Here is a 17,465-nt window from a genome sequence, read left to right on the forward strand (position 1 = left end):
AGGTTCCAAATGGTTTGCCATCAGCTCAACATAAAATATTGTACTTTCAAAAATTGATTCCGTTCTTTTTCACTTCCGACGGGAGTTCCAACTGTTTTTTAAGGAGTTACGATAAGACTCGGACTTGTCCAAATGATTGCGAAGAGACCAAAAACATTCCGGTATTTCCGAATTCGATTTCATCGAGCCCAATGGAGGCAGATTGGGTGCAAAAAATGTGGCGGTACAAAATTGTTAGCCGTTTTACTTACTGGTGTCAGATTCAACAACCGTACCACATCTCTATCCATACATAATGGTCAACATCACAAAGTTGTGATTGGTCCAAACGATATTGAAAGGCCACTCTTTGGGCACTAACTTTCATTGTATTACTACTGTTCCTTAGCAAAAACTAATTTTCGATTGGTCAATTTGTTTGGACTTGCATCTTTTCTCTTGGGTAGTATATAACATGTGCAAAGAGTAACGTTCACTATCGCGAAGGTAGTTCAAATATTGAAATAGCAGTTGTGGTCGTTAAGATTTATTGATTTCAACAAAATATTGGGACTCTATCACGGGTTTGCGTTAAGTTTAATGCTTTATGAGCAAATGCATCTCACACTTATATTGCAACATTAGCATTTTTACTCTGATATATACACGTATGTTCATTTACTATCACAGTAAGCATCTTTCGTGTTCCGAAACATAGTAAACATCTATAAGCGATCCAACTTCAAACACATGATAACATATCTTTTCATGGAAGGATGCACGAATTTGTTTTACCATAAAAGGTTAATAACAAAATTTAAATATAAAACACATGTTCCTTTATATTGTACATTTTATTGTAACATTTGATTTACAAAAACGGCTGTATAATATTCCGCAATAATTCCCTACAACCTACAGTCAATAATTATACAGTGTAACAAAATGCAAGACATGATAAGTAAATTGTACACAACATCAGAATATCCAATTCTACAGCTGTATAACCACAATTTCACAATGATTTTAATAGCAAAAGTTTTGTAACAATTTATGCAAAATATTGGGTTACGCAATTTCCAAATAAATAAACAAAAAATCGAAACTTATATAAGTTTCATTATCATCTATTTTACTATGAAAAGTATTCACACAATATTATTATTTTAAATATTATGGAAGATTTCACTGATGTAGTGCAAACACCTAGTTGAAATTGAAGCCCTTGTTATATGACACATTAGTGACACAATTGTAAATTATTACAAATGTACATACACATCAGAAAAAAAATCACATAATTGTTTAAGGTCAATGAATGATTCGGATGTTTAAAATGGAAGAAAATGTTGCGTCTTAATGAAAAAGTGTGCTGTCTCAGTAAATAAGCCTCCGTAAACAATTAAATTTTCCAGATATGTCAGTCTGCAATCATCTGCCAGGATCCATGATTTTGTTTCACAGTTTTAGACTTCTGAATTTTTCACAGATGTATTAAAGTAAAATAATTTGCCATTGAAACATTACATTAAATCAATATATAAGCAACACAGCGAATAAATAAGTAGCCATGCAATATAAATTTAATAAAAATATATACACGCACGAACCATTTTGTTTTGGGTCACATCAGCATATGTAAATATCAATTATATACAAAAAACATGGCTAATGTACAAAAGTTATGATATGAATACATAATTTGCAATGACCAATTTGAAAATTACCCATATGAAATGAGATAATATCATTGTATGATTGTGGAACGTACTGACTTCGAAAATGTACATGAAACTTGTCCTTCTAAAAAATGTTTGTTATTACTGTCAATAATTAACATCCTATCCAATAATTTGTGTCCTACAGTGATTCTAATCTGTACCTAAAGTTGCTCATGGCAAAGAACATTAACGGTAATCAGGTTTGTAACAAAATGTGCAAGCTGAGGTAGTGAATTAACAACTGTGTCTGATCTATATTTGTATTTACAGTCTTACTATTAAACTTTTCTAAGTTGAACTTTGAGCCTCACTCTAAGAACACTGGGCTGAATGAATTACATAGTGTTTTCCAAAATAAGCCTGTATAGTCCACACAGGCCAATCAGGGACAAAGCTTTCAGTCTAGACTGGATTTTTGTTTAGAAAGGAGAACATGTTTTCACTGATAAGCTTGTGCAGATTGCTCAGTCTAATCTGGGAAGACACTTAACACACATGCATTAAGGTCTGTTTTCTCAGAGCAATTCTCATGTGTCCTGGGTAGACTAATATCTACTATCCATTTTACTGTAATTTAACACTTGTATACCTAGTTGAACAAGAAACCGTCCGAGACGGGTGATGCTCCCCAAAGTTGTTTTTTGTCACAATATTGCACTATATATTCAGATAAAAGGAAACGTCTTGAGGGCACAGTAGTTGGTGGGACAATAATTTTTTTATAGAAAATTTCAAAGGGCCATAAATCTGTGAAAAATCATCCGACCAGAACCCGCTGATATTATGCACATCTCCTCTTGGTAGTGAAGCTTCCCATAAAGTTTCATTGAATTACGGTCATTAGTTGCTGAGAAATAGCCCGTACAAAAATTGTGCACGGACGGACAGATAGACTGACAGACAGACAGACAGACAGACAGACAGACAGACAGACAGACAGACGCACACACTGACAGACAAAGCGGCGACTATATGCTCTCCCCAAAATAAATTTCGGGGGAGCAGTATAATTAATGAGAGCTAATTGACAGTGACAGACGAACATTGCAGTCTTTTTTACCAGTGAGAATAAGTTAATCTTTTGCACTTTCTTTCATTTAAAGTGAATGATAAATCACTAATTATGTTTGTGCAATCCATAAATAAGAAAAAAGCAAATTGAGGAAATCAACATATAAGAAATGCTTACCAGAGAAAATCAATATTACAGGTACTACAAAGATTCAATGATCACAACTTTGAAAATATCATACACATGTATTCACTTCATACCAGAAATTAAATATGAGCACATTTTTACCCGACTTATAAAAATAAAGGCCACGTGTTTATATGAAGATCAGTTGTGTGCAAAACACTTGCATCAGTAAAACATTAATTTATATGAGATAGTAGTATTCCGCTCGTCCCTTAGAATCAAATTTTAAAAAATGCATTTAACTTTAAGTTAGACTCAAAAACATGACCTCAAATGTTCAATATACATGCTACCTTAAATGAACACATAAAACAAACGCCATGAACAAAGCTGCAAGCTGGTACACATAACTGGCATATTATTTCCTATAACATATCTAGGGTAAACAGAGCAGGATCAACAGAACGCAGACAATTAGTTATTGAGTATGTCAGTCATTTGACATTGCTATTCATTGTGGGCAAGTTGTCACATTAAAATTCATGCAGGTTAAACAAAATTTGCACAGCTATTCATTTGCAACAGTATTAGTTTGAGTACAGAATATCTATATTCAAATTGCAATTTGCATATTTTAAACTAGCATTAAATGGGCATGTATATTATACTGGAATGTAAGCAATTGAGAAAAATATCATTTGGAATGCTTTTGAACACAAAATACCTAGACACAGTTTTTATAACATTAAATTTTACATAACAAGTAAACAAAGTCATGCATAAATAATTCTGGTAAACAGAATGGCATAAAAACCGCCCATTGTGTTAACAAATCACAATTAATTTGCTGTTCACATGACTTTGTATAGTTATCTTCATCATAGCTGAATAAACTGTCAAACTAAAGCTTTGTCACAGACGTGACGAATACCCCCACATGCCGCATTGACACATAATATTTTGTATGTCGTCTTCACAAAAAACAGCGGACACCATGCTCAATTTTTAAAACACACTAAGTGACCCCTTGACCTAGTTTTTGACCCAGAAAAGCCCATGTTCAAACTTGGCCTTAAGATCATCTCCATAAAACTTCTGACCAAGTTTGGTGAAGATCGGATGTAAACAACTTGAATTAGAGAGCTGACACCATGCTGAATGTTAAAAAACGCACTAAGTGATCCCGTGACCTAGTTTTTGACCCGGAATGGCCCATGTTCAAACTTGTCCTAGAGATCATTTAGATAAAACTTGTGACCAAGTTTGGGGAGGATTGGATGAAAACTACTTGAATTAGAGAGCGGACAACATGGTGAGGTTTAAAATGCACTAAGATCCCCCTTGACCTAGTTTTTGACCTGGCATGACCCATATTCGACACTTGAACTAGACATCATCTAGATACAACTTCTGACCAAGATTGGATGAAAACTACTTGAATTAGAGAGCGGACAACATTGTGATGTTTAAAATGCCCTAAGTGACCCCGTGACCTTGTTTTTGACCCGGCATGACCCATATTCAAACTTGCCCTAGACATTATCAAGATACAACTTCTGACCAATTTTGGTGAAAATTGGATAAAAACTACTTGAATTATAGAGCGGACAACATGATGAGGTTTAAAACACACGAAGTGACCCCGTGACCTAGTTTTTGACCCGGCATGGCCCATGTTCGAACTTGACCTACACATCATCTAGTTACAACTTCTGACCAAGTGTGTTCAAGATCGGATTTAAACTACTTGAAATAGAGAGCTGACACCATGCTCAATGTGTAAAATGTACTAAGTGACCCGGTGACCTAGTTTTTGACCCGGCAAGGCCCATGTTCAAACTTTGCCTTAAGATCATTTAGATACAACTTCTGACCAAGTTTGGTGAAGATCAAATGAAAACTACTTGAATTAGAGAGCGGACAAATTGCTGAATGTTTAAAACACACTAAGTGACCCCGTGACCTAGTTTTTGACCCGGCAAGGCCCATGTTCGAACTTGGCCTTAAGATCATCTAGATACAACTTCTGACCAAGTTTGGTGAAGATCGGATGAAAACTACTTGAATTAGAGAGCGAACAACATGCTGAATGTTTAAAACGCACTCAGTGACCCCGTGACCTAATTTTTGACCCGACAAGGCCCATGTTAAAACTTGGCCTAGACATCATGTAGATACAACCTCTGACCAAGTTTGGTGAAGATCGGATGAAAACTACTTGAATTAGAGAGCAGACACTTAATACGGACCGACCGACAGGCAAGCTCACTCCTATATACCCCCCTAAACTTCGTTTGTGGGGGTATAAAAAGACATAAGGACAGGGTTTAACCCTTTACCACTTAGATATGTATTTTCACGCACTTGTAATCCCTTAGAAAGTTATATTTCATTTAAGACCTTTCTTACTATATTAAAGTTCTTAAGGCTTTATCTCCAAACCTTAGATACTGATGAGCAGCAAACAGCATAAAACCTGAACAGACTGCGAGTTACTCACAGGCTGTTCTGGTTTTATGCTGTTTGCACAAAGCCATTTTCTCTTTGCTTCTAAGTTAGTGTGAAAGGGTTCAACACAGTTCATGTAACACATGGCAAGCTAACTGATATGTATTGAAATGTATAGCATACTGATATGAATAAGGCAGGGTGTAAAGCAAACAATATTATTACAACCCAATTTTTGCTAAAACACAACCAAAATACAATCTTTATGATATGCTAAACAATTTAATGCCTTAAACAAATTAGTTTCGCCTTGCATTTAAACTGATAAATTGATTTATAGGGGTAAAAATTTGAACAGTACATTTTTTAATATCAGAACATGGCATATAGACCAATCAGATCTTAAGCTGAAAGTGCAGACACAAAATATTTAAATTTCCTTTTTGCACTTACAACAAATTGATGGATACAAAAATGTGTCAACCGGTTTATTTCACTTTCCAGCAGAATATTGCAAGTCCCCGATGAAAACATTCACTTAAATGGTGACGGAATGCATCATCAGTGACCATTGTCACCATCACTGACACTAATGGAGCTGAAATCCATACTATTAACATGTATTTTAATCATGAATAACCATCTTTCAACTTCAATAGAAGTGCTCCATATGGCCTGCAACATGCATAACAGAAGACACCTCATTGTAAATGAAATCTGTAACATGCAATATTCCACGTTTTTTCCATACATATGTATTAATTAAATTTAAAATTAATTAATATATAAATTAAATCTAGGCTATACACGTTACTGCTATACTTTCGGGTGCTTCGGTGTGGTAGGGAGACGTCGAGGTCCATTTGACAACGAAGTTGGTGTTGTGCGCCCACTGAGCCCAGTGGGTGTCGGTGTGGTGCGCCCGGTATTGGGCGTCTGTTGTCCGGACCTTGATGGCGTCCCTTTGGGCGTAGAGGAAGCCCGTGGGGTGGAGCTGGAAGTGGAAGTCCTTGGGGGTGTGGGTGTTGTTGAGCGCCCGAATGCCGTAGTGGGGGTGGGCGTGGTTGATCGCCCATACGGCTGTCGAGGGCTCATGAAGCGCGGGGTGCTGGAGCCCGGGGTCGATGGTGGGCGGGGCTTGGTTGGCGTGATGTTAGAGGACGAGCTGCTGAGACGCTTGGTGCGTGACAGGCTGCCTGATGAGCCTGCAATGTGAACACATTATATGTGAGACAGGCTGCCTGATGAACCTGCAATGTGAACACATTATATGTGAGACAGGCTGCCTGATGAACCTGCAATGTGAACACATTATATGTGAGACAGGCTGCCTGATGAGCCTGCAATGTGAACACATTATATGTGAGAGACTAGAAGTTGAATTGTTCATTAGAAAATATTGTACTTAGAATGCAAACAGATTGGTAATCTATTGAATTTACTTTTAACTATTTAATACACCCTGCAACATATCTATTTACATATCAGTTATTTTTCTTGAAATGCAAATCTAACTGACATTTATTAATACAATTTCACTTAAAAAATTTGCAATTCTTGTGCATCCAAAAAACACAAATTTGAATTTTAGACCTTAACAGATTCAATAAGTTATAAAATCTTATTTTATTTAATAAATATTAAAATACAATGATCTTCATTTGGACGATTCACTTGGTAGTTTGTTTGGCACATATTGAGAAAGGAAACATTCTTGCACCTAGAAAACAAGGACAACTTTTATAAGGATTTTGCACTCAACATTATTTAAACAGCAAACAACTGCAGGAATGTTTATGTGTTATATATTCACAGCAAGAAAAGTGTAACACTGTTCAAAGTGCCGAAGGCATATAAATAGTAACCATGTCAATCAAAAACTTTTCTAGTCTAAATTCAGTAAAATCAAGCAGTAAAATACAAATACCTGTTATGAAAATGAATTTTCTAAACTAGCAGAGTTAAAAAAAGCAGTGTCAAAATGTAGCTACAATATGATGGTCATTCATTACAACATATTTTCAAATACTTCTTGTTTCTATGGGTTAACACAACAATAGATTATGAACACGATATATATTATATGTTGCTGTAACCTATGTGTTATATATATGGGAACAATTAATTCATGCATTACGATTTTGTTTCAGAGAAACAGTTCCACGGAAAGATTTTTGTACATAATAAAACAGATTCTAAAAGATAAGGACAGCACAAAGAATTGAGAAGAATATAATCAAATATCTCAAAGAAACTTTAAAACAGAATTTTTATAATACAAATTTTGTTTTGCAATGAAGCACTGTAAAAAAGTTGTGAGCAAATTAAGAATCTTAATAAAATGATTCCCTTAAACTTGGTGCAACAGATTTTTAAAAATACCTATGAAAGAAATTATTTAAAGTAGGTGAAAACTACCATGTAATCAATATCGATTTTAAAATTTTTTGTCATTACATTTCATTGTAACACTTAATAAATTTCTCTCTTTGCACATCATACCAATACTTATTATAAAAAGCATCACTTTTATTTCTTACAACTTCATTCTAAATATGTAATTTGTTCTCTTTCATTGTAAATCATTTTTCATATTAATAATATCATACTATCATATCCCGGGATTCAAACCTACCAAAGTCTGGTTGTTTTCGCAACGAGTTGATAAAATTAGTATTAGAGTTGCCTGAAAGATTGACCATTGAAGAAGTCATCTGCTTGGAACGTCGTAACGATGAATCACCCGAACTTCCCGCTAAAATGGAACATGGTGAAACGTGCACAAATCAACAAGTAAGACGTGACGAATATATGACAAGTGACTGGTTATAGAAGAACAGCATAGGTGAAATTATTTGTCCTGAATTGCATGACAGGGTCCATACAAATACCGGTAGTTCAAACCAAAATTCTTTCTTCCATAAAATAGCTCAGTTTTTCTGTCTACATGTCTACTTTGAGAATACATTATATGTGCAAGAAACAATCCAAATTTATATCTTAGCAATAAATAATTTCTTATTTTATTATCTTACAATTAATTTGAATATTCTCATCAGTACACTTGCCAAATCCTCAATGATACTTTTCATATGTATAGCACATTTGTTTAGTAAAAAAAAAATCTTATTAGAAAATCCTAATTAGAAAGTGTCCTCTACTTTCCACACAAAACCTGGTCTTCATTGACTATTCCATATCCGTATGAGCCCTGCCTGTCTAGACCTTTAGTGCTGAAGCCTGCAGCTGGACTTACCCAGTAACAGTTTCATATTTAACTAGCTATCTATTCAGTTAAATTGTGTATGTGAGTGTGCAAATGCTTTTGACTGTATTTATATCTATGACAAAATAGTTTATATTTCTGAACATACATTGCAATTAAGCAATCTAACTTTGAAGGCTACATACTTTTTTCTGTTCAACATTGAATTTTTCTATTTTAGCACAAAAACTTAAAATTGCAAGAGTGCAGTGTTATATGAGATGTTTGTCCACAATAGTCAGATCCTAAATTGTGCTAAGACTGTCCTATTGTCTGTTGTTGTTTTTGTGTGTAGTCAATGACATTTGACATTGAAGATGTGTGTATGTTTTTAATGACATGTTATGAAACAGCTTGGAATCTGTGTGTTCATTTTACCTCCATATTTTACAAGTTATACTGTTATACCTGCTAGGCATGATTTATTCTGAACAGTTTTTCTCAATCCAATGCAAGTATTTTTCTTGTATATATTTCATTGATTGTTACTAGTTTACCTTACTAAAGATAAATATAACAGAACAGCCAAGTCATACACTCAACAAAAAGAAAACAGAAATATATGAACATAAGTTATATTGTATACACTAATAGGTATTTAATTGGAAAGAATACGACATATTGAGTTGCTTGTATAGCAAACTTAAAAAATATGGATTATATAAATTTACAGTGATTGGTGATAAAATGGTGATGACTACATAGATAACCAAATGAGGGCACAACATAATGTGTTTCTAATGATGTACACATTTGTTGAATAAATTTAAAAGAACCAAAAAAGAGTGCATCAAACTCAAACCATGCAAAAAATCTACACTGACATGCAGTTTAATTATTATTTTTTAAACTACTGGGCCTAGGAAAATTAATGTGCATTTCTTAAATGTAATGTGAATTCCTTAAATTAATTAAATGTAATATGAATAACTGCCATGTAATGTGAGTTTCCAAAATGTAATGTGAATTTCTGAAATGTAATGTGAATTTCTGAAATGTAATGTGAATTTCTGAAATGCTACGGGTAATTCTGAAATTGTAAATGAAATTCTTGACATAAATGGTAAAGGTGAAGACTCACATACAAATTGAGCTGACAAATGAAAGGTGTCTGTGTGCAGAAATTTGATCAAAGTCCACTTAAAGGAAAAAGTGAGTATACATGTATGACCTTTGAAAACATAAACACATTACCAAAATCAAGGCCAGAATAGCTTGAGATCATCCAAGATTGTAAGATAGTCCACACTGAATGCAAAGTAATTGCTTATAATGAACTGATGTCAAACTTGTTAAAGGAATAAAATAGTATGTATGAAAACGCTAGTATATTATTTGATCATGTATTTAAATATAACCCTTTATTGGAATTGTGGTTAGGTCACCTGTTTTTCAGAAACATTACTTGGAATCATGGACAATAATTACTTCTTTATTCAACATAAAGGGTAAATGACAAGGTTTGGAAACAATGCCATAATGGTTTTTGAAGTTGAAAATAGAACATCAGTGTTATCTGCTACTGCTCATGATGATGTATAAGATGATTGTGACAATTCAAATTAGGAGGAAAAGTTATGAGGACAATAAACAATAAACAAATTAACGTGAAATCTCAAATATTATGGTGTGAAACATTGTTAATTAATTAATATCTGTTAAACACAACCCCATAAAACTGTTGCCCAACCGTGTGTTAGAAGCAGTAGTAAACAACATGGTTATAACGCCATGTCAGAATCAATGAAGTAACAAAAACATTTGAAGAAAGATTTAGTGATATATTTGACCAGATCATAAACCTTTCTTCAAGCTGCTGTTAGAAATGAGCCGGATTCTGTAAAAACCTGACTTAATGCCTGTGAGTAAAGTAAACTGCTAGAGTAGCCTGTGCAGACTGCAAAGGTTATTCAGGGACATCACTTTCTTTCATCCCAGCATGGAGTTGTAGTTAGATGAGATTGTCTTTAACCCTTTGCATGCTGGGAAATTTGTCGTCTGCTAAAATGTCTTCTGCTGAATTTCTAAAATTAGCATTTTCTTTGAATTTTTTTCAAAGAATACTATCAGAATAGCAAACAGTTTGGATCCAGATGAGACGCCACGTTCTGTGGCGTCTCATCTGGATCCAAACTGTTTGCAAAGGCCTTTAAAATTCAGCTCCAGCGCTTTAAGGGTTAAACCAAACATTCCATAAAAGCAGAAAGAGTCGTCCCTGATAAGCCTGTGCGGACTGAACAGGCTTATCTTAAACAACAATTAACTCACATGGATTCGGTCAGGTTTTCAAAAAGCCTGTCTCAGATGTTTTAAAAATAACTAGATATTGAAAACAACTAGCAATCTATCTAACAAGCGCATTCTACGATGTTTTTCAAAATTCAAAACCAATAAAAATTTCACTGGCTCAGCTTTATATTGTGAGTTTATTAAATACAATTAATCCATGTCATACAAAATACTTAATTTATATATTTTAATAAAACTTATTTTAATCGATCCATTGAGACACCATTCTAAAGATTACACTTTCTTTACATGCTTTGCAGTTTTATTCAGCAAATAAAGCCGACTGTTCAACCAGTAAAACTTTTTCATTACTGTGCAAAATCTTAAGCAAAATCTGTTTATTTTTAAACTTGATGAAAAGTTTCTGCTTTCTTGGGGACAAACCAGCAATAGAAAAATCCCTCAAGGGATACTCTTCTTACGATACAGTTACTGCACGAGTATGACTGACAAACCTGATGATGCTGATGACGAGTAACCGTTGTCATTGGGGCGTGACTTATATCCGTAAGTACCGCTACCACTGCGCGATCTGAACGTTGAACTCCCATTGGGAGAGGGAGAGGTCGGGGTTTCAGCGCCACCTAGTGTTTTTCTGAGATCTAAGTTTGTTCGCCCTCGTGCTATAGGAAAAGGAAGTTAATAGAAAACAGTTGTGTGAGTGCTATCCCTTTGATCATAAACTGCCACCAAATGAGCTATGCCAAGAGATGGATTAATTTGTTTTTTAAACGTCTTGATAAAACTATGATATTGAAAGAATGCCTTAATTAAAATTTAAGTGATCATCCTATTCCTCAAAATAAGTAAAACATCTCACAAATATGAATAATGTTATATACGTCATCCATTGTTTGAAATGTTTTTGATGTCACTTTTTTTGCATGTTTTTAGCAATACATTGGTTGTAATGTGTTACATGGTAACAACATCACTTGGCATTTTAATTAGTATTAAATGTTAAAACACCTGTTCCTGAAATGTTCATTTCCCAAAAAAATTCTGATTGAAAAAGACTTTAGTCTTAATTGTTTTAAATATTGGCTACTGAAATTTGGGAGGAATTTGATTTTAATTGAATTCCTGAATAAACCAATACTTCTGAACCTTATTAATAATTCTTTAACACGTCTCATGCAAAATGGGTCTCATGCCATATGCAGCCAGTGTAGCTCCAGTCCAGTTTGCAATCATGAAATCTGCTCAGGAGCTTTGTTGTCTACTTTCAAGTCACAGAATATTAAGTGGTCTTCTTAAGTGACAGGGTAACTCCTTACTAGATTACAACTATGCGCAACACAGGTTCGTCTTGAGCTTCACTGGCTACCTTAGGCATTAGACCCATCTTCGCTTAACCTGCCTCATATATAATATTATTTTAAAATCCAATTCATTTATAGAACATAAACTTTCACCCAAATGTGTGTAAACCTAAAATTATTGCTGATAAAATTTGGTGTATCATCATGACAACATACAAAGTCCCTGTTATTGATCATAAAGCAGCATAGTCCAAAAAACATTCAGCAAAACTGATAACTTACTCCTCATAAACTGGCCATTTAAATTTCCAAATTTAATTAGTGCAGAAAAACAAGCTTTACAAATAACATCTATTTTGAAAAAAATAATTTTGAAATAACGTTCTTAAAACTTTACCTCCTGGCTAAGAAAACTCAAAAATATAATATAATTTGTATGTCTTTCAAAACTGAATTTTAATTTTGACAGGGCTTTTGTATGTTTTATGTATATATTTTTAATGGATCATCAACATAACAAAGCCCCAAAATTAAACTGCTTTCTGAGATATACGGCTTTTAAATACAGGTGTATGAAAGCAACTCTTTGATAGCTACAAATGATTTGTTAAGACATATTATGAATGTTTTTTATTTGGGATGAAAAGTAAACAAACAAGGATGGCAACAAACACAATTACAATCTGCAGCCCCATTTTGCGTCACAAAACAAAAGCAAACAAAGTGCTTCAACAAACTGCATCTTACATGCAAATGATGGTGTAACATAGAACAAATAGAACTAGTAACAATTTAGTACTGCTTCCCGTGCCAAAAGTGTCTCGTATCTGTTTATGTTTGGCACATACTTACTACTGTTAAATGAAAGATCATTTAAGCTTTCATATAGCTTCGTATTAACACGGTGAACTAGACCTAAAATTGAACACTAACTTATTAAATACCTGCAGGCATTATGATGTAATGATGTATACTCATTCAATAGTCTCTACGCTATTATGTAGCAAATAAATTTAAATCAATTTACACTATTTAACAAACCAAAATTCTGGCATTTCTAGCAAACCACACATTTTTTTAACTGTAATCTTCATATGTAGATAAATTATCATATTATCATGATGATATAAATTAAAGAATTTCACTACAATTGATATCAATGTTATCAAATATTAATACTACTTTGAATAATATTGTAATATATATTATAATATTTGAAAATACATGATCCCCAAAATGTATAAAAAGACAACTGGCTTCTACATTATATATGAGGCATGTCATAGAAAAACCTGGCTTAATATATGTACACAAAGTGATGTATAAGAGGCAAGCACAATGTACATGTCCCTTTCCAGTGAAATATAATTTTACTTTATTTCAAGGAAGTCTTCTTACAATTAATAAACAAAGAGCAGACAGTGCTATTCTGTTACCTGTCTTAAAAAATATTGTACAAAAATTATGTATTTCTTACAGTTTCAGTAGTATTTCCGCCATATAACAGCATTCAGTTCCACTAAAAAACTTTTCTTGGCTTAGCTTGTAACCAGTACAAGGTGCACCTACTAATATCAGTAACTGACAGCTGCCCTGCTTTAATCAGGATAGCGCAGGCTAGAATAGCTTTGAAATAATGTCATGGCCAATCACCCCACAATGTATGTGGCAAGATCAGGAATACATCCAGCTGATCTTAAGATATGAAGTCCAAAGCTCAACCAACTGAGCTGAATGGTCAGCTTATAGTACAAACTTTAACTTTATCACAGACAGGACTCTTACCCCCTTACCACTTTGTCAGCTGTGTGTAGAGGCAAACAAGTGACAAATTTGTGGATCATTTAGATTGACTAATGTCTGACAAATTTTCACTTTATTTCGACAACATCTGTTAAATATCAATTAATTTGCGTAAGAAATGTATTTGTATGTGTATTTGTACAACACAATCTTAGAAGCCTAATTGACAGGCACCAGCCATTGCTGTTAGTAAATTTATTCTTAATGTTGATTTGCTGTGAATAATCATTACTACAGCCTGTATTTGTATGACTGACGTGATTGACCGTCAAATCAAAAGAGACACAGTTGAGAATTAGCCCCAGACTGAACTTGTATAACAATATCAGCTATACAATCGCTTAGTCCACTTTTCGTATGACATGCCCCATAGAAGAATCCCCACAATTCTTAATTCCTACTGCACCACAAACGTACCTCTACAAGGATCGTTGTTTTCTAGGAACTCGTCGAGAGTGATCCACCCACCACCCACTCGCACCATCACTGTGCTGTTAAGGAACCGCACCAGCCGTATAGCGCTCTTCTCTCCAAACTGAAAATCATGACACAATTTATTAAAGTAATGTCTCTTTCCCACTTAAATATGCATTTTGACGCATTTGTAGTCCATTAGAAAATCAAATACTATTGAAGACCTTTCTAACTAGAGTCACTTTAAAGAGGCTTCATTTTTAAACTTTAGATACTGCTGAGCAGCAAACAGCATAAAACCTGAACAGCCTGCATGTTACTCACAGGCTGTTATGATTTCATGCTGGTTGCATATTGCCATTTAACTTTGCTTATGAGCTGGAAAGGGTAAAAGTGACTATTTGATCACTGTAAATGACTTTAATTAGTTTTCTATATAAAGAGCAAAATTTTACAGTAAAAACTTTTAACAAGGGACAAATTTGTCTCAAAACCAGGTTTTCAATTTGAAAACGTCTGATAAAGGGAGACAACTCAATCTGAACTGATTTGAACTCAAAGTGTGACCTTGACCTTGGAGATATCAACGTAATTCTTTTGTGCGACACACCGTCTAATGATTATTAACAAATGTGCCAAATGATTTTAAAACTCACAATGAACGACAAAAAGTTATGGCAAGGACAAGCTTGTTCCGCCCGCCCACCCGCCCGCCGACATTCGCCAATCTAATAACAAGTTTTTTCCTTCAGAAAACCTGGTTAAAAATTGATTTCATTTTTTTGTAAAAAAATCAATAACTTATAAAATACTTGATTTGCAAATGTATAATACCACAATAAGCACAATAAACACTAAAACTATCCTTGACTTTGGCAAATTCTTCCCAAATATCACCAGACTGGTCTGGCTCTCCACTCTGACCTTTCTTAACAGCATCCAGTACCCTAACTGATTCAAATTCTTTCCCACACATGAATTTCCTTACACAAACATTTCTCCTACATACCCTGTATTTGCCCTCATCAACCATCTCCACCCTAAGGGGACTCCTACAGGTGCACTGGGCCACCTCCTTGTCAATCTCATCGTGTATCAACTCTGTGTCAGACAGATTCTTGTTCACACCATGCGTTCTCTCCTTTTGCTGCAATTAACAAAAGTTCTGTTCAAAAAGTGACCTTATTATATACAGACACATTGTTGAATTAGAAGTAATTTGTAGAAATAAACGCTTGAAGTCATAAGAACAATTGACCGATTGTTTGGGGTCAGGAATTTCTACTAAATGTATGTTATATATTGATAATTATTCAAATCTTATACACCCGACAATAATTTTTATACTTTTTATACCAATTAATTGTAAATTGATGCTTGAATTCCAAGTTATGCATGTATAGGTATTAACTATTATTGATTATTCCCAAAATGGCACAAAGATCCTGACACCTGATACTCTGAAGGTCACCAAATCAGGCTAATCAGGGACACTTTTTTTTGTTTAATCCATTACCACTTAGATACGTATTTTGATGCGTTTGTGGTCCCTTAGAAAGTTATATTTAATTCAAGACCTTTCTTACTAGATTCAAGTTTTTAAAGCTGCATTTCCAACCTTAAGATACTGATAAGCAGCAAACAGCATAAAACCTGAACAGACTGCGAGTTACTCGCAGGCTGTTCTGGTTTTATACTGTTTGCACAGAGCCATTTTTACTTAGCTTCTGAGTGTCTTCTCTAAACAAGGTCACATATACATTTCAACACTGTTATTTCGAACAACGATAATCCGAAGTCACCGTTATTTCGAAGTATATAATAGGTCCCGATTTTGATTCTTGTTTGTTTAGTGTAAAATTTCATAGCTAATCCGAACTAGGTTAAACCGAAGAAATCGTTAATTCGAAGTGATTCTGTCGGTCCCAACACTATAATTCGCACCTAATTTAATAGCAATCTGAAGTCAAAACTGCAAAATACTGAGCGTAATTTCACACCTTTGTCGTGGCGCGTCAAAAGCATATAATTACACTTTCGTCGTTTGCGCGAACGCCGGTGTTCAGAGAGACATCGCATATTATTAAAAAAAGGTTAATTCATTTCCGAAAATGTATTCATATGTATGTATGTCTAATAATTTGTGCTATTCGTTTTATTTTATATGTTCTGTAATTAGAGAAAAATAAAACAAGAAAAATAATCGTTTTATTCCCCCGTTTGTTACAAGTAGAAATCTATTACTATCCGACTAGTTTACGTTTTTAAGTAAGCGTGTAAGTAACCGAACCATGCGAATTCCTCAACGTTTTATTTTTAAGGAATCAAAGAAGTCTTCTGTCAAATGTTTATTTCGAATTATCGTTAATCCGAATTTTTTTTAACGGTCCCAACGACTTCGAAATAACGGTGTTGAAGTGTACTTACATGACGTCTCTGTTTCATTGCTTCTATAAATTCCTGATATTCTATGAAGTCTCTGTTTTCTCTTTGGAAGAGATCAAACACTGCATTCAGCTCTGTTTTGTTTGTCCTGAAGCCTGGAAGACAACCAAATATGTGTTTGTGAACACAAATTAAAAAAAAATGTATAAAAGAAGAACAAAGACCCAAGGCTTGAACATTTATGGGGTCAAAATACTGAGGTCCAGTCATTTTAACTCTGCATTTCAATTACATGCTCTGTACATGTTGCTATGTAAAAAGATAAGCTATGAAAGAATTATTCCACATTTTGTAATACTTTACAAACTAATCATATTGATGTCATATATACATTATTAAGGAATAAATAAATCCATACATGACTAAACAATGACCAGGCAATTTACCGGTAACATTAAAACTAACAATTTAGAGGTTGCATTGGAGTTAATGGTATGATGTCAGCCTTAAAACTGGGAGGTTCTAGTTTCGAATCCCAATCATGGAGCATCCCCGGAGAGGTTCTGCGTTTGATCTCCAATCATTACATGTGAGGTTACTGGTTCAATCCCCTATCAGAAAGCATCCCCAGAGTCTATTTCAAGACATGAAGCAGGAAACAGACACAAGCAGGAAACAGACGCAAGAGTGTATATATAAGCCTTACGCTTTCAATGCAGTCAGGCTAACAAGAAGTTAACCTTAATTTACAACTTTAGAAG

The 17,465-nt window shown here is 34.3% G+C and overlaps 1 protein-coding gene across 14 annotated transcripts in view; it reads right to left on the reverse strand.

Moving 5' to 3' along the window:
- Positions 1 to 1,097: 1,097 nt before the first annotated feature.
- Positions 1,098 to 17,465, reverse strand: part of LOC127847138 (dystonin-like) — a 144,781-nt gene continuing 128,413 nt past the window's right edge. For 9 of the 14 annotated variants that reach the window (XM_052378794.1, XM_052378795.1, XM_052378797.1 and 6 more), the window contains 7 exons: positions 16,747 to 16,859; positions 15,329 to 15,466; positions 14,323 to 14,440; positions 12,955 to 13,017; positions 11,296 to 11,463; positions 7,922 to 8,041; positions 1,098 to 6,491 (listed from right to left, as the gene is read on the reverse strand). In XM_052378794.1, the coding sequence (XP_052234754.1) occupies positions 6,103 to 6,491; positions 7,922 to 8,041; positions 11,296 to 11,463; positions 12,955 to 13,017; positions 14,323 to 14,440; positions 15,329 to 15,466; positions 16,747 to 16,859 (1,109 nt within the window). In that variant the 3' untranslated portion in view covers positions 1,098 to 6,102. The remainder of the gene's footprint in view (positions 6,492 to 7,921; positions 8,042 to 11,295; positions 11,464 to 12,954; positions 13,018 to 14,322; positions 14,441 to 15,328; positions 15,467 to 16,746; positions 16,860 to 17,465) is intronic. The other 5 variants (XM_052378805.1, XM_052378799.1, XM_052378798.1 and 2 more) reach the window with 3 other exon arrangements.

Source organism: Dreissena polymorpha, chromosome 10 (genome assembly GCF_020536995.1).
Source record: "Dreissena polymorpha isolate Duluth1 chromosome 10, UMN_Dpol_1.0, whole genome shotgun sequence".
Lineage (NCBI taxonomy): Eukaryota > Metazoa > Mollusca > Bivalvia > Myida > Dreissenidae > Dreissena > Dreissena polymorpha.